This window comes from Sus scrofa, chromosome 4, assembly GCF_000003025.6.
Source record: "Sus scrofa isolate TJ Tabasco breed Duroc chromosome 4, Sscrofa11.1, whole genome shotgun sequence".
NCBI classification, from domain to species: Eukaryota; Metazoa; Chordata; class Mammalia; order Artiodactyla; family Suidae; genus Sus; species Sus scrofa.
In genome coordinates, this window is record NC_010446.5 from 60,960,399 (window position 1) to 60,985,864 (window position 25,466).

General features: G+C 36.5%; 1 protein-coding gene across 2 annotated transcripts in view; it reads right to left on the reverse strand.

Annotated features, from left to right (window-relative positions):
- Positions 1 to 25,466, reverse strand: part of CRISPLD1 (cysteine rich secretory protein LCCL domain containing 1) — a 50,039-nt gene that overhangs the window by 12,073 nt on the left and 12,500 nt on the right. The window contains exons 3-12 of one of the 2 annotated variants that reach the window (XM_001926603.6): positions 12,326 to 12,444; positions 11,562 to 11,694; positions 9,772 to 9,887; positions 8,443 to 8,543; positions 6,348 to 6,488; positions 5,854 to 5,914; positions 5,696 to 5,762; positions 5,361 to 5,491; positions 3,363 to 3,406; positions 3,197 to 3,269 (exon numbers count right to left, since the gene is read on the reverse strand). In XM_001926603.6, the coding sequence (XP_001926638.1) occupies positions 3,197 to 3,269; positions 3,363 to 3,406; positions 5,361 to 5,491; positions 5,696 to 5,762; positions 5,854 to 5,914; positions 6,348 to 6,488; positions 8,443 to 8,543; positions 9,772 to 9,887; positions 11,562 to 11,694; positions 12,326 to 12,444 (986 nt within the window). Of the gene's footprint in view, positions 1 to 3,196; positions 3,270 to 3,362; positions 3,407 to 5,360; positions 5,492 to 5,695; positions 5,763 to 5,853; positions 5,915 to 6,347; positions 6,489 to 8,442; positions 8,544 to 9,771; positions 9,888 to 11,561; positions 11,695 to 12,325; positions 12,445 to 25,466 lie in introns of those variants that run through there. The other variant, XM_013996668.1, reaches the window with a different exon arrangement.

Sequence of the window (25,466 nt, forward strand, 5' to 3'; positions counted from 1 at the left end):
GGTATGTAGTAAGTATTTAATAAATATTTACAAGTGGATAATTTTAAAATTCTTGCTTTTTTCACCATATCACAATGATAAAATTTACCAGTTTCACGTAGCAGCATGTTTCTTATTCTCTTTATAAAAAAATACAAATAAAAGTATAACCCATAAATATAGGGGTTTGATAAATCTGAAAAAAATTCTATAAAAATTTTAAAGATTATAAAACATGCCATGATTTTAATGAAATCTGTGATCCTTATAAGAACGTAATTTGTGAATCGCCAGTTAAAAGGAGAGCGTACTTTTATAACAAATGTATTTGGCATATAATTTATCTGTGATCAGATGGTAAAAATATATATAATGCATCTCAAAGAGCAGGTGATCCTCAGATTATCCTACGCACTGTGTAATCTGCTGATACCAATAAAAATACCTGCTGAAGAATTAAAAAATCTTCAAATCAGCATATACCAGTCAGCTGACCAAAGATATTACAACAGAATTCTCACAAGAGAGTTAGAGACATTTGGTTTTTAGAAGGAAACAGGTCAGCTATTCCTGCCTAAAGAACCTGATTGCTTATATCACCACATCTGTAACTGAGACACTCCCTACTGGGAGAAAATAAAGTCCTTACTCCTTATATCAATATCACTGACTTTTATTACTTTATGAACCACCAACCTCACTGCTGCAGTGAAACATGGCTTTAATTTTCCAAAGTGTAAATGAGGAAACTTCTCCCAAGTAAATAAACTTTCCCATGAAAACTGAGCTCCCTCAATCTCTATAACACTAGTTTACCAATGACATCTCAAAATCTCATTACTAGTTTTGGAATTAAAATGGGATTTTATTTTTATTTTATTTTATTTATTTATTTTTGCTTTTTAGGGTTGCACCTGTGGCATATGGAAGTCCCAAGGCTAGGGGCTGAATCGGAGCTACAGCTGCTGGCCTACACCACAGCCATAGAAACATGGGATCTGAGCTGTGTCTGCAACCTACACCACAGCTCAGGGCCACATTGGATCCCCAACCCATTGAGCGGGGCCAGGAATCAAACCTGCATCCTCATGGATACTAGTCAGATTCGTTTTTGCTGTGCCATGACAGGAGCACCCTAAAATGGAATTTCTTGGCATTCATGGAGGTAGTGTGGATAGGAGCAAGATGGGCAGAGACATACTCCACTCTTCCTATATGGCTATGGCATATGGCCATACTTCTAACTGCTTTCACAGGATCTCGCTCTCAACATATGAAGCCTTTTTCTATTATTTTATAGTAGATAATTTATGATATTTTAAGAGAGACCACAAAACAAAAATAAAAGGCAGCAAAAGAAGACAGATTTTTAACTCACCACAGTGAGATTTATCTAATTTAGGAACTAGATGACACTGCTTAAAAATGTCATTCCATTTTTGTTTCTGTTGTAAGACCTCGTTATAGACTGACTATCTGTGTCCTCAAAATTCTTATGTTGAAACCCCAATCCATGGATGGATTAAGGTTAAATGAAGTCATAAGGGTGGGGCCCTGATCCCAGAAGAGAGGAAAGGATTCATCTCTCTCTCTCTCTATAGCCCTCGCTCTGGTTCTCCCCCTTCATTCTCTCCCTGACTTCCCAGCCATGTGAAGATACAGAGAAAAGTGAGCCACGTGCATTGACAGAGGCTTCAGGAAGGTTTCACAACCTAAATGTCCGTAGACAGAGGAGTAGATAAAGAAGATGTGGTACATAGACACAATGGAAGATTACTCAGCCATTAAAAGGAAAGAAATAACAGCATTTGCGGCAACATGGATGGACCTAGAAATTATGCTAAGTGAAGTCAGTCAGACAATGAGACACCAACATCAAATGCTATCACTTACATGTGGAATCTAAAAAAAGGACACAATGAACTTCTTAGCAGAACAGATACTGACTCACAGACTTTGAAAAATTTATGGTTTCCAAATGAGACAGGTTGGAGGGTGGGGGGATGCACTGAGGATTTGAGATGGAAATGGCTGTAAAATGTGGTTGTGATGATTGTTTACACCTATAAATGTAATAAAAAAGGGAAAACATTAAAAAGAAAAAAAAAGAAGAAGAAGGTTTCAAAAGAAACCAATTCTGCCAACACACTGATCTTAGGCTTCTAGCCTCTGGAACTGGAGAAAATAAATTTCTGTCGTTTACACCACCCAGTCTGGGGTGTTTTGTTACAGGAGCCCAAGCAGACTTAGACAGCAGTTTTTATAAGGCATGTGAACATACAGAGTATATGTATGAGCTCTGCTTTTAAGGAACAGCAGAAAGTACTTGCTACTGTAATTTATTCTACTGCTGCCTATCTGCAGCACTATAGAAAATGTTAATTTTTTTTTTTTTCAACTGAGAAAGTAGTACCTCCAGCCTCCCTATTCAGAAAGTTTCACTTCAGGAGCTCCCGTTGTGGCTCAGCGATAATGAACCCAACTAGTGTCCATGAGGACATGGGTTCAATCCCAGTGGGTTAAGGATCCAGCATTACCCTGAGCTGTGGTATAGATCGCAGATGCGGGTGGGATCCTGTGTTGCCGTGGCTGTGGTGTAGGCCAGCAGTTGCAGTTCTGATTCTACCCCTAGCCTGGGAACTTCCATATGCTGCAAGTACAGCCCTAAAAAGACAAAAGAAAAAAGAAAAGAAAGTTCAATAAACATGACACTCATAAGTGAAGTTAGTGACAAGAATTGTGTTAAGTCTACTGGTTTCGTAATCCAGAGGCAAAGTTCAAGTGCAGACACCCCACAGACTCTTTTGGGGAAGGCGTCTTTGTGAATGATGCACTCCAGTCAGAGTCTAATCTTGGGGAAGGGGACTGCATAGCCCTGATGTGACCCGTCATAGAGCTGGGCAATGACCTGATTGTATAACTTACAAGGTAGCCAAGCCTCCTGAAGCTGTCAGAATGAACACATGATCCTTTCTTTTAAATGCTAAAACAATTTTTTTGGATAGATAAAAACAAACAAAAAGCACATTTTTTTGGAGAAAGTACACCAGGATGCCTGGAGTGCATGTAGTTTGTGATGATGCATTGCTCTCTGCCACTTATCAATTCAAGACCTTGAGTCCTAGAGACACCACCATTTAAGGCAAAAATGGGTACCCAGGGTAAAAGCTCTTGGTTCATTGGTTAAAAAGGAATGAGAAAATTTAGAAAACAGTACCTTGGGCAGTGCGAAGCAGGCTTATGAAATGGACAGAGCTGTTCCACAGTTGTTTCACAGGTGACAGCCTGAACTGAAGAATTCAAACACAAAACAATAAGCAAATCCTTTGGAAACAGTAACATGCAACAGAGTGGTAAGAAAATAAGATGAAAAAAGTGCTAACCTGTTACTTTAGAGACTGTGAAGGAGTTAGCAGACTGATATTTGCTGAAGATAAAAACAAAAAAGTCAATTGTTTTCTTATATGTATCATCATCAACATAAACTCTTATATTTTTAGGTCTATGAATACGTGTTTCTTAAATATTCTTATTTAAGTATCTAGACATGTATTAGTATAATAATTCATCAACAATTTCATGCTAAACACATATTACCTTCAAGTATGAACAAAATCAATACCATTCTTGTATTAGAGAATGATCTCTTTTCATTATCAATCTCAAAAACTTACAGATAACAGCATAAAATAATACACACTTGTATATATGTATTTGTTTCCTAATAATTAAATTAAAATTCTCAATATACTCATTCCCTGTCACCAGAGAACCAATTTAAACTTTCAAAATAGTCAACACAAGGCAGTATAAAAAGACTACTAAATAATAAGTGCCTTAAAGAAATGTGCCTTTTTCATTGTTTTGTTCAACCTAGAATCTAGTAAAATTTGCCTACAACAAATGAATGAGTCCTTCCTCTTTACATGTATCATTAAAAAGAAGGAATATAAGAATGGTATACCATTAAATATGAAAATTTTAATTGGATTATCTATACTCAGATTTTTATAAAATCAGTTATTGCAAAAGGTAAGGCTTATTTGTTGGAGTTCCCATCATGGAGCAGCAGAAAAGAATTCAACTAGGAACCATGAGGTTGCAAGTTTGATCCCTGGCCTCACTCAGTGGGTTAAGGATCTGGTGTTGCTGTGAGCTGTGGTGTAGGTTGCAGACATGGCTCGGATCCTGTGCTGCTGTGGCTGTGGCATAGGCCAGCAGCTGTAGCTCTGATTGGACCCCTAGCCTGGGAACCTCCATATGCTGAGGGTGTGGCCCTAAAAAGCAAAAAAACAAAAGGTAAGGCTTATTTGTTTCAGTACTGTAATATGACATACTCTACAATTTCAAAAGAGTTTCTATAATAAACAATAAAAAACAAGTTAGGAGAAAAAAGTAAATAACAGGATAAATGTTCTTTAATACAACATCCAGTGTTTGGCTTCCTAAAGCTAATAACTAATATTTATTATTTATTGAAGGTAGTTAATAAATATTTACTAAGTGAATAAATTGATCAATAAGTGTTTCTATAAAGTTTTTACTTAAGAGAGTAGTCACTAATAGCCGAAAACCAAATAACAAGCCTTTGAACAACACTTGGATGTCATTTCACTGATTTGTCAGGGATTTTTTAAATAAATCCTTTCTTATTATGAATTCCCTACTGTGGAGCGTCATGCAATTGCACAGTTACAAAGGAAGAAAAACTATGTCATATTTCCTAAGAAAAGGCATTCCATTATGGGGTTCAATAATGTTCATTATTTTACATAAGAGAAAGTGAAACTACAAAGATATTTCAAAAGTCTACATAGAGTATACATTAAAACATGTTTTAGAATAATATATTTAGTATGTTTAATATAACAAACATTTCAAAAGTTGGTCTCCATTTTTCTGCTGGATCAAATTACATTTTAACGGACAAAAGAAAGATGACACATTACATATTTAGAGATTTTTCAAAATGCTCTTTTACCTAGTAATCTAATTTACCTCATTATCAAAATTACTGTTGCATGAAATATATAATTTGTCCTAAACAGGCAAGAAGAACATGCAAATCAATTAGTCTTCTTGGGCATTTTCTATCATAGCTGAACAATATATTGCTTCACAATGGGAAAAATTATAAATTTGCACATTCTTCATGAAACTAGAAAATTTAATTTCAGCACAATCTTTATAAGCAAAAGGGTCCAACTCTGAATTTAAATACTTTTCTATCTTTTTGCCCATGCAAATTATGTAGTTAAAAAGAGCCTTGAAAATTACCTTCTCTTTTTAGAAATTAAATTCTTTCATGCTTTGTCCTAAAAGAATGTAACTCCCTGTTACAACTTAAAATCTCTGATTCAAAAGATTATTTGGGTACTTACCCAATGGTTTGAATCCCATTTCTATTGGATTTGATGAAATAATGTTTTCTTCCTTGTCTAGTGATATCCACCCAACCGCCATCATTGTCTATTATACCATAATGAATTGCAGCTCTACAGATGCTGGATTGCTTGAAGAAAAAGAGAAAAGGATGTTACAATAAGAAGAGTTCCACACAGGACACAACCCATTCCTATTAATATGACTTTAAAATTAAACAAACGTTTCTAAGCAAAATATCTGTACCTATAAACATTGTTATTTTTCACATTAAAAAAGTAAAATATTATATGAAAGGATTCTATCCTTAAATAATTACATTGATAATACTAACCATTTCATAATGTACACTGCCAATAACTTTAGCTTTACTATCCAAACAGCCAGCAGGGCATTCATATCTAAATGAAAGGAACAGGAGAAAAACTTTAGCTTCTCTGGATGTCAGTATGAAATGAGGATATTAATTTTGAGGATCATCATAAATATTACCTGTTGCAGGTTGTTCCTTTGCACTGATCTCTTAATCTTACTTCGCAAGAAACAATTTGAGCTAAAATTTAAAAAAATAACAATAATAATTTAGAGGATGCAACAGCTGTTCTAATTAATACTCTATAGAGTCCAATGCCAAACTTTTGCCATTCTAAAAATGCTCAAATTAAAAAAATACAGCAGAAACGAATCCACCTAGGAACCATGAGGTCCCGGGTTCAATCCCTGCCCTTGCTCAGTGGGTAAAGGCTCTGGCGTTGCCGTGAGCTGTGGTGTAGGTTGCAGATGAGGCTCAGATCTAGCATTGCTGTGGCTGTGGTGTAGGCCTGCAGCTACAGCTCCAATTTGACCCCTAGCCTGAGAACCTCCATGTGCCTTGGGTATAGCCCTGAAAAGACAAAAGACAAAAATAAAAAAGTTAAAAAAAAATATAGTTGAATATGCCAGCCATGTAAACTTTAAGGTTTCTGTAAATAATGCAGAGGTCTTACACATTTGCTGCGTGCTTATGACTTCGTTTCTGTCACTATCATCTGCTCTTGTCCGGATGTGGGTGGCATGGACTTGTGACTGTTGTCGTTCAATTTCATTTGTTTCTTCTTCTCGAGGAGGGTAATAGCTATCTGAGCCTTCTGTTAGAAAGAATGGATTTAAGAAATATGGATCCATTTTAAATGTGCACAGATTGTCCATAACAATGTACCTTTATAAGCCTGTTTAACACTAAAAAACCAGTACTGGATATTGACACAAGTTTTGGCTTAAAGTGGTGATTTTAACAGACTTCACTAAAGTACATAAAGCAGAGTTCCCGTCGTGGCACAGTGGTTAACGAATCCGACTAGGAACCATGAGATTGCAGGTTCAGTCCCTGCCCTTCCTCAGTGGGTTAAGGATCCGGTGTTGCCGTGAGCTGTGGTGTAGGTTGCAGACGCGGCTCGGATCCCGCGTTGCTGTGGCTCTGGCGTAGGCCGGTGGCTACAGCTCTGATTCGACCCCTAGCCTGGGAACCTCCATATGCCATGAGAGCGGCCCAAGAAATAGCAAAAAAGACCAAAAAAAAAAAAAAATTTAAAAAAAAAAGTACATAAAGCACATGCACAAACCTTTGAGCCCTTGATTCATCCATGCCACCCTTTGGCTAAGTCAATTCTACACTTAAATTTTAAAGCGACATCAATGACATCAATGATTGACTTTCTTAATGACACTATGACATCTACACAGTGATCTAATGAAGTCAGGGCTTAGTGAATTTGAATTTGTTTTCACAACTGAAATCATATTTTCAGGAGGATCACACTTAAAATTTTCAAAAGGGTCACATTTAAAATTCTCCTGAAAAAAATTTCTGCCTCAGGACAGACATGCCCTTGTTATTTACAATATCAGTTTCTGTGGAAAAGTTTCTATTGTAGAAGAAAATTCAATGGGCAGAAATTTAAACTTAACAATGGAAAATATGCAAACATTGAATTTAATATTTTTTCCAGGTGGCCTTATATCAAGGCTTTGACAGGGGCACATTATGGAAAGGTGCTCATTTTCATGTACGTCCAAGAACTCAGAATCCAGAAAAAGGAAGCATGAATTTGGAGGAAAATTAGCTTTAGTAAAATATTGTGGTCCCTGATGATGGAGCAAGTAGAGTTGGAAGTTTTGGGGGTACAGTGGATGGAAAACAGATTCTCACACAATGGAAAATGCTGCCAGGAGTTAGAAATGGCTCACATAACAAGAGTGAAATACACAGTTACCTCTTGTCTACTTATTACAGCTAATGAGAATATAATCATTAAAAAAAGACATTCTTTATGAATATTGAAAAGTGGATGCATTTACTTATATTTTCTAATACACTTAGTCTGCATTAATCTTCATTTAGTTATCATTTTAAAAAAAGTAATACAAGGAAGGAACAATATTCATTGGATGCCCAAGAAGAGCATGGCTTTCACAAAGCTTTATCATGTAAGTTTTATCTCCATATGCTATAAACAGGACATCATATTTATATTTATTTTTGAGGATATTAAATGCATTTGAGAAATATTTTCGCCACCGTTTTATAAGACTATTATAATTTTTTCTTGTTATTTTGGCATGAGAAATTTTATACTCTGTAGTAAGAAGGAGAGAATTAGTATAGTTCATTGGGCTTCACTCAGTAAGAGTCCTGGATAGGTATTTAGGCAAAAATTTTTAAGGTGCTAAAAATAAATTGTTACACTGCTAAATTCTTCAAAAACAATGAAACTTATGGAACTAATCCTAGTCAACACTATATGAAGATGGCTTTTAAGGATATTAATGTATTTGTCACTCTGGGATAATTTCAAAGCAGAATTAAGTGGTTATCTGGAGTAATCACGAAACTTTAAATACATATTGGTATAATAGACTTATTGATCTTATAAATATATTTTTAAATATTTTAAATGGCTTCTTCAAAATATTTGAAATAGAGTTCTGGAAACTTTGTTCATGCAATAATTAAATGTGCTTTTGGCTTTTGAGACACAAATTAATTCAGAAGTAGGACTGAAACATAAATCAAATTGAATATTATAACACAATAGCACTTACCTTTATAGCACAGATTTTCTCTACAGCCTCCTCCAAAACTAGGTGGGCAAGCAGAACAGGGGCGGCCATGCTTGTAGGGGGCATGGCCCCACCAGTTTCCCCTTAAAAAAAAATCCACTCTTAAGAAGCAGTCTATTTTTAGTTTTTTGCTTTTTTTTTTCCCTCTTTATGGCTGTACCCATGACATATGGAAGTTCCCAGGCCAGGGATCGAATCTGAGCTGCAGCTGTGGCAATGCTGGATCTTCAACCCACTGCACCAGACCTGGGATCAAACCCACACCTCTGCAAGTTGCTGCAGTCTGATTCTTAACCCCCTGTGCCACAGTGGGAACTCCCTGTTTTTAGTTTTTTGAGAACCCTCCATTCTGTTTCCCACAGTGGCTTCATCAGTCTACATTCCCAACAATGGTGTACAAGGGTTCCCTTTTTCCAAATCCTCACCAACATTTGTTATGTTCTTTTTGACGATAACCAGTTTAACAGGTGTGAGGTGATATCTCATTATTTAAACAGACTGCTACGCTATTCTTTTTTTTTTTTTTTTTTTTTTTTTGTCTTTTTAGGGCTGCACCCACAGCTTATGGATGCTCCTAGGCTAGGGGTTAAATCGGAGCTGCAGCTGCTAGCCTATACCACAGCCATAGCAAAGCCAGTTTCGAGCTGCATCTGCGACCTACACCACAGCTCATGGCAACACCAGATCCTTAACCCAGTGAGAGAGGCCAGGGATCGAGCCTGCATCCTCATGGATACTAGTCAGATTCGTTTCCACTGAGCCATGGTAGGTACCCCATTCTTTGGAAAATACTCTAAATAATGTATTATGTACATTGTTTAAAATCACAAAACGAAACTTTTGCAAATCACTAAAACTCTGCTATGGGATATTCTCTTTATTCATTTGTTCTAATAAAAAAGACTTTAGACTTAGACTTGACCCTGAGTTCAGGTGTATAATATTTTCAGTGTAATTATTTGAAGGGTGTTTATACAGGTGAAAATACATTTCTCAGTCTATAGAGTCTCATCTCTAATAAATCCAAATTATAAATGTTATAATACTATAATACTGCAATAAATAGAACAGAAGGCCTAACAATGTGATCCCTGTCTTTACAAAGATTATAATTTCAGTTTTCACGATACTTTTAAGCATTGATTTTATGATTCAGGCAACCATATACTGTTACCATAGTACATACACTGAGTTAAAACAAGGCACTTTATTCAATAATACACACTGAAAATAGGAAAAAATCAGGAATATAAAGTTATTTTTTATGTTGTTAAAACATTTACATATGAAAGCAGTGTTTTGTCTACTCACTTTGGGGAATAATTGCACACCAAGTAGACAGCTTTGGGCCATATCTGACCCCAGATGTTCATGTTGTGGCACAAATTAATGGCACAGCCTATTCTGCTACTTGTTGCCCACACCACCTACATTAGAAAAAAGAAAGGCTCAGAAAAAAATAGGCTGAGATGAAGTAAGACAACAACATATCTGAGAAAAGAAATCTATAAAAGTGAATTCTGAGAAACAACACATCATTCAAAATGAAAGAAAGAAATGGCAAAAAGGATATTTTTCCTAAGACTTTGGCAAGTATTTAATTTTTTTTCTTTTATTTCCCTAATACATTATTTTTTTTTTACTGTACAGCATGGTGACCCAGTTACACATACATGTGTACATTCTTTTTTCTCACATTATCATGCTCCATCATAAGTGACTAGACATACATAGTTCCCAGTGCTATACAGCAGGCTCTCAATTGCTAAGCCATTCCAAAGGCAATAATCTGCATCTATTAACCCCAAGCTCCCCATCCATCCCACTCACTCCCCCTCCCCCTTGGCCACGAGTCTATTCTCCAAATTTAAATTAAAAAAGAGATCTACAGGTAAATAACTCTATCTGGATATAAAACAAAAACATTTTATTACTAAGCAATTCAACCGTTATATCCTCACAAACCTAAATGTCATATTAATTTTTCTGTGCAGAAGCTTATCTAACAAAGGAAAAGAATTTCTCATCTTAAAACAGAAAGTACTGAGCAAAAGTTCAAATGTTCAAATTTTTTATACAATGTGACATTTTCACTGTGCTGCTGGCTGTGAGGGAGTTCAATGCCAACCTTAATCTTGGCCCGTGGAAAGGTATACAGAACCATTTCTTTGTTCTATATTCATTAATAATCAGTTCTAGGCATTCTAGAAAGTGAGGTCTGTGGTGAAGTTTGTCTAGTCAGGTATGCCATTAGTTGTACGAATTTGAAGTTTAGAACATATCCAAGGTGAACAGTGAATATAAAAAGATATACGCTGCAATGATGCACACATGTAAATCCTGAAGGCTATGGTAAATAAAACCAGTTTTCATTCTTTGGGGAAAAAAAATAATGCCATCTGACCTAGAAGATGGTAAATTTGTCCCCATCTGCATTTACCGGAGCCATATTAAAAATGTTTCATATGTAAAATCATTGAAATAAAATATTTTTAAGGAAATGTCTGGGCTTTTTTCTGATAATTATTTTTATCTTCTATGAACGTGTGTAAGCCTACTCTTCATAAATCATTACATACATTTTTTAATTGACATGTAGTTGATTTACAATGTTGTGTTAGGTTCAAGTTTACAGCAAAGTGATTCAGTTACACACACACACACACACACACACACACACATTTTTTTTCAGATTCTTTTCATTTATAGGTTACTGAAAGATATTGAGTATAGTTCCCTGTGCTATACAGTAGGCCCTTGTTTGGTTATCTATTTTATATGTAGTCATATATATATATTAAACCCAAACTCCTAATTTACTCTTCCCCCCCTTTTCCCTTTGGTAACCGTAAGTTTGTTTTCTATGTTTGTGAGTCTATTTCTGTTTTATAAAATTCATTTGCATTATTTTTTTAAGATTCTACATATGAGAAATAACATGATACTTGTTCTGTATGTTTTTAATAACCACACTAAAAAATGCAAGACAAACAAATGTTCAGTACCCTAAGTTCACATGCACACACACACACCCCCCCACACACTGTCAGCTTAAAGGAACCCAACTTAAAGGAATGAAGTATAATATATCCCAAACCTACCTGTGTATAATGAGTACATACAGGACCAGAACATCTGAATGGACAATATGGGTTGCATTCATGTTCATAGGGGTAGCTGAAGTCTTTTACTTCATCATACCAGGCTTGTACATGAAATGTTGGGGGCCTATATCTATTTAAAAGGAAATAACACAAAAAGCAAATTGAGTTGGAGAAAACATAGAACCAAATATTGCAGAAATGACTGATAACGTTTAGTACAGAGGTATTTTGTGTGTAATATTAAATACTTTTGCATATTACATCACTATTGTGTCCAATGATTTAAAACAAAAATAAGTTTAGGAGTTCCTGTTGTGGCTCAGGGGTAATGAACCTAACTACTAACCATGAGGATGTAGGTTCAATCCTCGACCTCGCTCAGTGCGTTAAGGATCCAGCATTGCCCTGAGCTGTGGTGTAGGTCGCAGATGCTGCTTGGATCTGGCATTGCTGTGGCTGAGGCATAGGCTGGCAGCTGTAGCTCCAATTCAACCCCTGGCCTGGGAATTTCCTTATGCTGTGGGTGCAGCCCTAAAAAGAAAAAAAAAAAAAAAAAAAAAAAAAAAAAAGCAGAAGAAACTAAACAAAGCACAAATAAGTTTAAAATACTATTGACCATTCTGGAACGATGTTTATTTATTTATTTTTTTATCTCAGTTTCCTTTAAGGCACTAATCCTTTGAAAACTGATAATGAGGAATTAGTAAGTATTTCATTGCAAGCACTTATTTTTAGAAACAGAAAGTAGTGTTTTAAGCTACCTTCCCCAATGTGCTCCCAAATTCTGTCCAATTGATGGAAGCAAGCTTGCAGGTCCATGTTCCCACAAACAGGTTTCAGCCCAGGATTCTGCAGATCTTTCCAGTTCTACATCCCATGTCTACAATTTGAAGCAAAAAACAAAATACAGACACAAACAGTTAATGTATAGGTAGAGTTTGGACCTTTCTTTAGGATACAGTCTTACTCCATTCTTTTGGTTTCCCCCTTCTTAATTCTGTGCAAAGTCAGAGTCTTAGTCTGTGTTCTCTCCATATCTCAGATTTTTGCACTAGCCTCCAAATTAATCTCCTCGCATCCATCTCTCATTCCTCCCATTTACTCTATATAAGTGTTTAGAATTGCCTAAGTGGACAAAACCATGCTTAAGTGATTTATCTGTCTAAATTCATCCTTCAGATTTCCCCTTTACATAAAGTTCCGCATCCTTGGTCCCACTGTTCCCTGTAATAAAATATGCTAGTCCTTGCTCTTTCTGGCATTCTTTCCTCTGCCTAAAACATCCTTCTCCCAATTGTTCATCAGACAGATCCTTACTCTTTTTCACAATCCAACTTTACATATTCGTGACACATTTTCCATTCTTTTAGATGTAAGCTATTCCCTCGTTTGGGCTCTTGAAGCTTTTTGTTTAGCAAACAAATTATACTGCTATGTTAGTATTTGTCTCCATGTCTCTTTCATGGGACTCTGAGTTGCATGGAGGCAGTTATTTAACTCATGCTGATATCTCCAGCCTATCGCCTGTGCCTGCCAAGTGGACAAGGTGGTTAATAAATGTTTGCTGAATACATGAATGATGAATGAATCTGAATCTTAAACAATATAAATGCATTTTTGTATATAAAATCCAATGAAAGTGGTGAATTCAGACTTTTAAAATAATTTATCAAGACATATTTAAAATTACAGAATTATTACTGAAATAACTTCATATGTCCTGGGTTTAATATTCAGTTTGTTATTGTGAAAATCAGGCAGTATACTAAGCGTGGTGGTGAAGAGAAAGAGTTGGGTAGAACCGGGTGCAATCCTGGCACAATTACAGGACTCAGGGCATGATAAGAGGATAGAAAAATAGTCCTAGAACTAGAAAATGAGGACACAACCTAAGGTGATAGCAATGAGACTGAAGGAAAGCAGACACTATTTCTAATAATGTTTAGGAATTTAAATTCCTAGAAGGTGATGGATGATTGAATGTAGGCAGTGGGAGGAGGTGAAGACGGATGAGGTTACCAAACTGTGAGAAAGAAAATACAGAAAGAGAAACAGATTGTTGTAATAGAAGCGTATGTAATCCATGCATATTTTAAGGGTGATGTGTGAAGTGTCTGTGATGCATACCATAGACATGTCAAGTGGAGAGTGGAGATACATGCCTGGGGTTCTGGGGAGAGAAATATGCTTTGAAGATATGCATTTTGAAGTAATTTACCCAAGAGGAATCTCTACAGGAAGATGATGCAGAATGAGAAGAGAAATGAACAGAAAATTCTGGGGTTATCCAAACTGAGCTGGTAAAATACACTAAGGAAAACAAAATCAGAAAGGCTAAGGGAAAACTGAAAGAGGATTAAATTATAGAGGTGACAGGACAAGAGATTCCACAACAAGGTCAAATGCTACAGAGAGGTCGAGGAAGATGAAGTCTGCTAGGTACTAACTCATTACTAAGAGCAGTTTCAGGAGTTCCCTTTGGGGCACAGTGGTTAATGAATCCGACTAGGAACCATGAGGTTGTGGGTTCGATCCCTAGCCTCGCTCAGTGGGTTAAGGATCCGGTGTTGCCATGAGCTGTGGTGTAGGCCAGCAGCCACACCTCCAATTTGACCCCTAGCCTGGGAACTTCCATATGCTGAGGGTGTGGCCCTGGCAAAGACAAAAATAAATAAATAAATAAAAAGAGCAGTTTCAGATCCATGCCAGGTAGAAAACCACAACACAGAGGGTTAATAAGCGACTAAAAAGAGAAAGCAAGTGTGAGTTACTTTGTTAATACTTTAGAGGGGAAGAAGCCAGATGGGCAGAAGCCTTAAAAGATTGGATGCCAGCCTCCAGGGAGAATTTTACTTGCTTTGATTTTTAAAGGATGGAAGAAACCTAACCATGATGATGGGCCTCAAGGACAAGACACTGGAAAAACACACACACACACAAAAAGAGGGATATGTGGGGTAGGGTGATTTTTTTCATGCTTCATGTAATCTTTTTATAATGACCATTCCTCCTCATCGTGTATCTAAAATATATAAAACCATGGTTTTAAAGTCAAAAGAAAGCAAAATGTATACAAATGTAGAAAAAGTATATTTTTATTAAAATGCATCTTTATTATCTAGGAAAAACACAAAGCATTATTAGCCAGGCCGCTAAAAACTAACAGCAGCAGAAGTAGTTGGTTTTTGTTGTTATTTTTTTTGTCTTTTTGCTTTTTAGGGCCGCACCCATAGCATATGGAGGTTCCCAGGCTAGGGCTGGAATCAGAGCTCATGGCAACACCAGATCCTCAACCCACTGGGCAGAGCCAGGGATCAAACCCACGTCTTCATGGATATTACTCAGGTTCCTTAATCAGTGAGCCACAACGGTAACTCCCCAGTTTTCACAAAAACTTGAATTTTACTTTGAATTAATATCAGATGTTCAAGATGACTGGTTTTGTGACATGGACATCAGAAATGTATGCTCCACATAAGTTATTTATCAGGTAAGCACTTCATTTGCCAAATATAAACATACTCTTAATTAAATCCATTACTTAAATCAGACCTAATTTTATAATTACATATTATATAATTATGCAAAGGCATATTTTAGGTTGCTGTCATTATTTACCCAAAGGTAAGAAACAAAGAATCTGGCTAAAATCCCAGAAAACGAGCAAGATATTTCACTCCTTTTGTATCCAGAAGGTTGGAGAGATGGTTATCTCTCAAAAGCATGCACGGTACCAGGTAGAGTTCCCTGGAATACGAGTTGTCTTTAAGAGACAAATTTTTGTCTTCAATTTTGCAAACCAGGTTTTTGCATAATAGTCATAAGCACAGCGAAACTATACTTATTCTTAGATTTCTAAACCAGCAACATAGCAACCTCATATTCAAAGAGCAGCCAGGAACCAGAAGATAAACACAAACATTCCTAGATGGGCAAAAGCAAACAGCCTTAGCACCACTGGGAGGGTTTTAAAACACTCTTCCCACAAAGGGTGGCACTGAAGTCCCTCCTCTCCCCTCTAATTTGAGCTCAACAGGGACCCCCTCCTGATAAAGAGAATGGCACTGAGACTTCCCAGGCCAGGTTATCTGATTCTTTCTCTTTCAAGGCACACATCTTAACAGACCAACAAATTAGGAGTTCAGCTACCCTGAAGAGGTAGCTGGAAAAATATTACGGAGAGACCACACAGAGACAAAGAGAGATGCAGGAGGAGTTTCCATTGTTTGAGTTTTCTTAGCCCATTCATGAGACCTGTGAGTTTGCATGTCCAGGTCACTATAAACAAGTGAGAGACCAGAGCAAGAAGCATCCAACTAAGCAAGTTCTTAAGGCCCTAATTCAAGGTCAGTTTACTCTTGTTTCATACACAATTCTACAATCTGAGAAGTCATTTTTGCCTATGAAACTGAAAATAGATCGATCCTTTTCAAAGAAGATATACGATCATTTCCAAATTCACAAACATGCTGAATTTCCAAATGCTTTCGGCTATTTTATCTCTAAAACATATCAGTTGAAATAAAAGATGACTCAGGCCCCTTTGAGGACTAAAATTCAATTACTGAGTATAACTATGGATAAGCTGTTCCTATAGCATGACTTGTTTTCTTTTTAATCCATTAAAACTGAGAGTGGGAGCATATCAAATGAACTATGATAATACTAAAATAGGGATATATATTGTATTAATATAAGAACTGAGGCAAAGGGCATGCAACTAAAATTTGTTATCAATATTTAATAAATATTAGTGACAATTCAAAAATTATTTGAAAATATAATCAAACATTGATATTTAGGTCAAGTTAAATAATGCAAATCTAGAACATTCTTGAAAAGAAAATTACTGAAACTATAGCTGTCCTGGAAGAAATGCTATCATAACATGACAACAGCATGGGATGTGTATTTTTATGCTACAACATAATATTTCAGGCTTTAAGACTGGCAATAATTCATACCCATCCCATTTAAATGCAGGTTACTCGCTATACATTTCTATTTAAATTCAGGATTGTAAATTAAATCAAGATGGCCTAACCAGCTTCATTTTTTCTCTTGAACTATTCACCCAGGACTAATTTAAAGCTAAGCCACACTTAAAATTACCATTTCTTTATAGAATGGGTACTTGAGGTGTGCAGAAATAAAAACCACTTTATTTTCCAACTACATGAGTAAGCTATTCCTTCTGAGAACATAGTAAAGTCTTCAAATGAAGTTTTACTACTAAAAGAAATACTTAGAATACTATTAACATACTTCGTCTCCAGTAATATTTTTTAAACCAGTTCAACATACAGGCTCTATCATTTCCTGTGTGTATGTGTATATAAGAAACCTTAAACCTTGACAAAGGACTTTCAAAAGTAAGCCTAGAAATATACAGTAATTTTAATACTAAAATACTGTACTTGTAAAAAATAAAAAATTATGTAGCTATTTAGACATGTACAGAAAACTCAGCTAAATGCTGTCCTTTGTGAAATAGGTGAGCATATACAATCATATTCCTACCAGAACACCTGTTATCCTAGTCTAAAAACAACAACAGCTGCAATTAATTTAGAAATAAAATTTTTAATAGAGTTAGTATTGCTAGCTTACCAGAGGTTCATATCATTATTATACATTAGGCAAAAAACAGTCAACAGTAATGTGACTCTTCCTCCTTTGATACTGAGAATAGTTTATTTCTTTAAAAAGATCAAGTACTTTCAAATATATTTTCTTTTTTTTTTTCGCTTTTTAGGGCTGCATCTGTGGCATCTGGAAGTTCTCAGGCTAGGGGTCGAACTGGAGCTTCATCTGATGGCCTACACCACAGTTCACGGCAACGCTGGATCCTTAACCCACTGAGCTGGACCAGGGATCAAACCCGCATCCTCACGGATACTAGTCCGGCTCGTTACCACTGAGCTACTATGGGAACTCCCAGTAGATCGTTTTATATAGTTAGATTCACCAACGAAAAGTTCATTCACTTATAAATAAGTAAAGAAGTTTTAACAGGAAACTGACCAGCAAGGTTTGACAGCTTTAAATGCACACAGAAATAATCTACTGATAGGAAACTCTCACATAATTTAATAATTGTTAAATGTCATTCTAAGCAGGGAGCAAAAGGATTGAGAGATATTCTACCATTCTAGAAAACCCCACCTAAGGGGTTAAAGCTACAATGGTGAGAAAAACATCTTTCAGTAGTTAAGACAAACTTTTTTTCCCCCCAAAATAAAATGGTAATATTATTATCTAACTATTCAAAAGAGTATCTAAATAATCTAGAAATAATGCTTTAATTGGCTACAATTTTTTTTGCAAAATCAATACCACTTCAATGGATTTCCAAGCTAAGTGCAAAAAATAATTGGTCTTTGACTATCATACTATTAGGTATCTTAATTAAATGACAATTAAATATCAGTCCATGATACAATTTGCAATTTAATACGGACTTTTAAAACGTGCATTGCTTTTTGGCAATGTAATAACCCCATGAAAGCATAGTGGTATTGAAAATAGTTACACTGAAAATCTACATCTATGCTGGAAGCCCTGGTCTTACCTTCCTGCTGAAAAATATAAATAATAATGAAATCATTTTTTAAAGACATACTAGTATTTGCAATAAATTCTGAAAATGCATTCCGCAAACATATTTCTTTTGAACAATGCACATCTGCATACAGAAAACCACCCTTGCATTTCTAAGCCCACTTTGATTCTGAGCAGTCACTGACGGTCAGAAGTAATGATATCTAGCTTTCAAAATGTTGAAACTACATTGGAGTATTGAAAATACTCTTTCCCTGGCGCTATGTCTTCTAGACACATGCAAGTGAGGTCATTAGCGATGACCTTCCCCTTTTTTATACAACAGATAAAACTAAGGTTACACTTGTTCCAATTACTCAAACTATCGTTAATTAAAGTACGTAATACACCCCGGAAAATTCTTCTCTCCTATTTAAACTGTGTATTTTCAAATTTATCTCTTTGGTTATGTCAAGTTTGGCTTCTGTTTCCTTGTCTGTGACATTCATAAGCTGGAGTAAGTCTCTTTGATTTCTTTTAGCTTTTGAATTCTATTATTCTGTACTTATACTCTCTTCTAGAGCATTCCATATTGCATGTAGAAGCCTGTAGAAATTTACAAATATAATATTGCTGATGACAATTAAAGGTATTTCTTAACTAAGAAGCAAAAGTTGTTTTGTGATTTCTTTCAAGACTGTAAAGCCAAAAAAGTTTCAAATCCTCTAATTATGAGTCTAGAGAAGAACTGATTCTGAATCATTTTTAGCAGAGAAAGTTTTAATATTGTCCAAAACAAATAAATACAACAGAAAACCTTCAGTAAAACATCCCAGTAAAACTTCAGCATAACTGAATAAGACTAGAAAATATTCTCAGTAAAAAGTGAAAACTAGCTATCTCTTCAGCTTAGTCTTGAAAACCCAATGGTAAAATCTTTGAAATGAGGCTTTTATCCTGGAAATCTCTGAAACAGACTTCCACAAGTAATTTTTCTATACAGCTAAAAGGAACCCCAGGATTTTTAGTCAGCTCATGAATGTCGAAGCAGCTGAAGAAAATCAAAGACATGTCTTTCTAAACATCACCTTTAAAAGATAATTCTTGCCCTTCCATACCTTCTGGAAAAACAGGTTTGTAAATATCCATCATATGTCAAAACAAAATCCCTCCCAAATCACTGTTGTGTTTCCCCATTTAAATCAGGAAGTACAACCCCAAAATTTGATGGAATAAGCTATCAGTGTGAGCTCTCAATAGCAATAACTTGACCTCCAGGAAAGAATTTGTGTTTCTATGGAAGCAACACAATTGACAGTTCACAAGACTTCATAACCAAATTCCAAATATGTTGCCTCATTGTAAAATCTTAGCCACCTTCTTTTCTCCCCGTTGGTGGTATTATCAGAACTAAATACAGACATCAATGCAATTAATCAATCAGTCAGTCAGTCTACGCTAAAAGAATGTATGAGGTTTTTGTGACAAAGCCATCTGTTACACAAAGCACTACGGAAAACACTAGTAGTGCATTCCTTACAACTCGGAAATTACCTCAGGTGTTTAATTTCTGTGCTTCAGCTGCTTCGAAAAGACTTTGTAGTTACAGGGAAAATGCACAAGGCTCAGATTTCAAAGAGAACACCTGTGTTTCTTGATATAGAGGCTTTGCCAGGTACTGAGAAAGTGGCATTACCTCAGGGCAATGCACATATTCGGGTCTCCTGGAAATTACAGACATGTGAGGCAGATGTGTAGTGTTTTACCTAAAATCTACTTCAAAAGAAAGCCTTAAAAGTCTTTAAAAAGAAGCAACTTCATAATTTAGGGAACTGGCTCTTCATTTTATTAAAATTAAAATAATTTTTGGAGTGGAAATTTAATATGTGGATAAACTCATAAGATAACCCACTGTTTGGATATTATACAGATAGACTGAATGCATGATGTAGGGCAAACTGTCCTTGTGAGGCAGCTGAGCCATGAATTCAACAAAATCCTTACATTTCTACAGAGTGTCTGTAGAATGATTCATATCTCATCTCCCTGCCAAGTCTGGCCATAACTTACCTGCCTCACTTAGAGCCCACCCCTCCTCAACATGGGCCTCTACTGCTGACTCTCTGGAACATTAAAGAGCAGGTAGATCACAAGGAGATCCTGTTAAAATGCAGATTCTGACTTGGTAGGTCAGGAAAGAAATCAAAGCTATGATATTTCTAACACTTGGTGCCAGAACCATACACTGAATAATCACACCTTAAGATGTTCATCTTCCTTGGCCATTGAATCCATCAGAAATTTTCCCCTACAGGACTTTCTCTTTCCTCCCCTCCTTCACGACTCAAACGTTATCCTTTTACCAAGGTTCTGTTCACATGCTCTCTCCTCTTGGAAGTCATTCCAACCACAAAACATACTCCATTTATCTCACCCTGCTCTGAACTTTCTTAAACACATAATTTACCAATTACTCTATGTTCTCCTAGATCTTTTTCTGCTGCTTTGGGTCTTCTCAAACTGGAATTTTAAATCAAAAACTGTTGCCGCATATCTTTTCTGTGTTTTCCATGTTACCTAATATAAAACTAGGTATATACTACGTTGCCATATGTAATCATCAATTATCTCTAGCCTCACAGCTATCCTGGCCTGAGCAATAACTTGGATCAGGAATACAGGAACCTAAATTCGTCTCATTAAACATACATGTGTGATATAAACTCAGGTGAAAGGGTATTCATAGGTTCCTAGGTCAAACAGAAAGTGATAACTTCAAAGCTATAATCCTCCATTATTTTTGTTGCCATTTAGGAGAGTAATAGTTAATCTTTAGGACTATGCTCTGAATGTTTAAGAAGACCTCAGTATTTAAGGAAATCCTTTAGTAACTGAGCAAGTACAGTACCATCGGCCAGTTCGTTAAGTCTTGATCTATGGATATTGGGTCAATTTATAAAAATGAACACCCACGTATCAGTTTATTTACCGCTCATAAATTTAGACAGATACATGATTGATCTAAAAGTCAAGCCTAAAAAAATGCATGCAAAGAAAAATAAACTCATAATAAATCCCTCTACATGCATTAGTTTATATATTTAAACTAATTCAGAATGAAAGAAACAGATTTTGAAAGTAAATAAAGTAGCAATTGCTTTTATTGATCATACTTGGGATGTCTTTTTAACCAAAAAAAGAGTGAAGTTAAAAAACTAAAACTTTTTGGAAAAGTTAGTAACAAAATTTATAGACAAATAGAAACTGAAATATACAGTAAACAATATATAAGTTTAATGCCATAACTTCAATTTAAAACAAAGGCTAATATAAGAAACACTTAAAACATGTTTACCTACTTTTAATGAAACTGCTATATATATAAAGCTGCTCGTTGTTTATATATTGAGAATTCTGTGTTAAGTTTCCCTAATAATTCCTGCTTCAAGAACAATAAATTGTTATGCTTCCAAACAGTCACTGAGAGCTACATAAACCATACGGTTTTGTTTGCCTTGGCTGCTCGGAAACTCAAAGCTAATTCGGTAACCATATGCTCAATCAGATATTTAGATGTCCCTTAGAATAATACCTATAGATTTGTCTTTAATAACTAAACAATGCCTAAGAAGGTGATATAAAAAAACAGGTTTTTCCAAAGTCTTTATTTGAAAACTTTAGAATACTGCTTTAAATATTCTTCATTTTTCCCATACAGACATTTTCAGCCACTTGATATCATACTCTAGGTCTCAAAAAGCTCAACTGTGCACCCTGAATTCTCCAGGCCCCCTTGGCTCCTTATTCTAGTGGAATGTGACCAATGGAAGTCATAGACAGGAAGTCAGTGAGTGAGAGGTGAATTTAAGGATATACTACTCCTTCTTCAATCCGACTCATTCCCTTTGGTACTCTGGTGGTGGGGACTACGTTCTTTCACAGGTTCTAATCCTCACCAGGCTGTGATACCATCCCTCATGGCTGGCCTACGCCTCGCCAACAACTCTGCATGTAGAGCCCTCCTTATTTTTTTTTTTCCAGTTAAACCTTTGTTGTTGTGGCATTTGTTTTCCTGAGAAGAAAGAATATCTGACGACAAAAACACCCCACAGAATTTGTCTGATTACCTCATACCTGCTATATCTTAATAAACGTTCTCTTATTCCCCTGTTCCTCTAAGAATCTGCTTAATTTGCTGTGATTCACAAAGCCTTTTCACGGAACACCAGAAATAAGTCATGTAACTGAGGAAGAAATTCAAATCCAAAATTCTGAATGATTGAAAAATAAGATAATTCCTGTCACCTAAAGTTTCAATGAAAAAAAAAAAAATTTCTGGAGTTCCCACTGTGGCTCAGTGGTAACGAACCCAACCAGTATCCATGCGATGAGAGTTTAATCCTTGGCTTCACTCAGTGGTTTAAGGGGCCAGTGTTGCCATGAACTGAGGTGTAGGTCACAGAGGGGGCTCGGATCTGGCGTTGCTGTGGCTGAGGCTGTAGCTGGCAGCTGCAGCTCAGATTTGATCCCTAGCCTGGGAACTTCCATATGCGCAGGTGCAGACTTAAAAAGCAGAAAAAAAAAAAAAAAAAAAAGAGAGAGAAAAGAAAAACTGAACTTCTTAGAATTAAAATTTAACACAGTATTACTTATGATAAAACAAAGCTTAGAGTAAGGAATTTCAAGTCTTGCTTTGAATCTATTTGGCAATAAACTCTGTAATGTAGGATCTTTGTTCACATAAATTTCCAGGATGATATTTCCATTTAAGCCTCCAAGTAAGAACCCATGTGGTTTAGGTTTAGATTAATAAACACACACACACACACACACACACACACGGAGGAATAGTTTTAAAAGTGTTAGTAAACTCCAAGTTTGGAAATCCTTTGTTATAACTGTTTAACTTTTAACAAAGTCAAACTAATATCAAATTATGCCAAATAAAATGTTTCTTCATAGGTGTGCAGAGAAGGAAAATGGATGGGGCTGTGCTGTTCAAGTCAGCCATGAATTGCACTTGACAGAACAAGGTTATCTTCGTCTTTTCATTAGTCCTCACAGATCGTGGCTGCCATATCCACGCTTTTGAACCAACTGGACATATATTTTGATCTCACCATCTCATCAGTTAAGGCTCTCATCACCCAATATCCTCAACCACAGTCCCTACCACACGATGACTATAACTTCTTCCAAATACCATTTCAAAATGTACCTCTTCTAAGAAGCCTTTCCTGGTTACTGCGTTATACTGAAATACTTCTGGATTTTAACAGTTTAAATTAGAGTAATCTACACTTCTTATCACACTGCAATGTACATTTTTTTGTGTGTCTTTCGTCCTTTTAGGGCCTCACACACGGCATATGGAGGTTCCCAGGCTAGGGGTCTAATCAGAGCTGTAGCTGCCGACCCACATCATAGCCATACAACGCTAGATCCGAGCAGCATCTGCAACCTACACCACAGCTCGCAGCAATGCCAGATCCTTAACCCACTGAGCAAGGCCAGGGATGGAACCCACAACCTCATGGTTCCTAGTCGGATTCATTTCCACTGCACTACGATGGGAACCCCTGTAATATATATTTTGAAAGCAGTTCTCCAGCAAAAGTCAGAGTATTCTGATCACTGTATTTCCTGGAAGACTCTATCCCTACTTGCTGAGGAGCCTGGCCATTCCAACTTCATGAAAGAGAGATGTCCACACATTTAGATAAGCAATGAGGTCCCACTGTCCAGCTCAAGGGCCTATATCCAGTCACCTGGGATAGAACATGATGGAAGACAGAATGAGAAAAAGAATATATATATATGTTTGACTGGGTCACTTTGCTGTACAGCAGAAATTGACACAACATTGTAAAGCAACTATACTTTTTTTTTTTTTTTTTTTTTGTTGTTGTTGTTATTATTGTTGCTATTTCTTGGGCCGCTCCCGCGGCATATGGAGGTTCCCAGGCTAGGGGTTGAATCGGAGCTGTAGCCACAGGCCTACGCCAGAGCCACAGCAACGCGGGATCCGAGCCGCGTCGGCAACCTACACCACAGTTCACGGCAACGCCGGATCGTTAACCCACTGAGCAAGGGCAGGGACCGAACCCGCAACCTCATGGTTCCTAGTCGGATTCGTTAACCACTGCGCCACGACGGGAACTCCAGCAACTATACTTTAGTAAAAAATAAACACCATAAAACTCCCCAAAAAACTATGTCCATAACCCCATGCAACTCTGAGAAGTCACTAAAATCCAATGCTAATTTAGCCACTTGACATACATATTAGAATGATTTTACCCTAACCAAAAAGCTATTGTACTTGAAAATTAACTAAAACATACACACTACTTCGCTGAAACGAATGCTTTTGCAATTTTCTATTAGTATTCTCTTGTTAAACAGAATTAACCATATCCTTTTTCATTCTACCTACTTGAGATTCACTATTGAAAATCTAGTCACCTTCTTAGTTTTTCATTCATTCATTTCATTTTTCCCCTTTCCAAATAGCATAAATTGACCTTGGGGCCTATGTCAGCCTTTCAGCTGGGGAAATGCAAAAATTACTAAAACAAAGTTCCTTCCTACAAAGGAAGGTAAGGCTAGAGAGAAAGACCAGGATGTAAATAACAGAGGCGGAGGCAGGTATGAAATGCTGTGGAAGCCTGGGAACTGGGGTAGGAGTGTACCTAACCATGGGCAGGTTTAGACAAAAGCAGGCTGGTCTTTAGGTGAGTCTTAAAGGAAGAGAATAAATTCACTAGAGAGAAAACAAGATACTCAGAAGTCATTCTAACATGTGCAAAGGTAACAGGGCTTGGCAAGATCCCTACAAAATAAAAATCTCAAGGTAGATAGATGGAAGATTATTATGGATGGTCCTGTTGAAATAGCACTGCTTTTTATTTGTTTAGATGTATTCACTGCATTCACTGAATTCAGTCAACAAACCTCTGAGCCCTTTCTTTCCAGATAGGAAATCTGATGTTCTTATTCAACTTCATTTGAGTGCCTCCCCTTTCCCATGCCCTTGTTTTTTTATTGCTTTTGTTTCCCATCTCTAGACAATATCTGATCTCAGGGGAGTCTCTTTTGAGCATATCATTTAATCATGCAATATTTCAGATACGGAATTGCAAACAATTTTGTTTTGTTTTGTTTTGTTGGTCTTTTTGTCTTTTTAGGGCCATACTCGAGGGGTATGGAGGCTCCCAGGCTAGGGGTCGAATTGGAGCTACAGCTGCTGGCCTACACCACAGCCACAGACAGCAACGCTGGATCCGAGCCATATCTGGGACCTACAGCACAGCTCATGGCAATGCCAGATCCTTAACCCACTGAGTGAGGCCAGGGATTGAA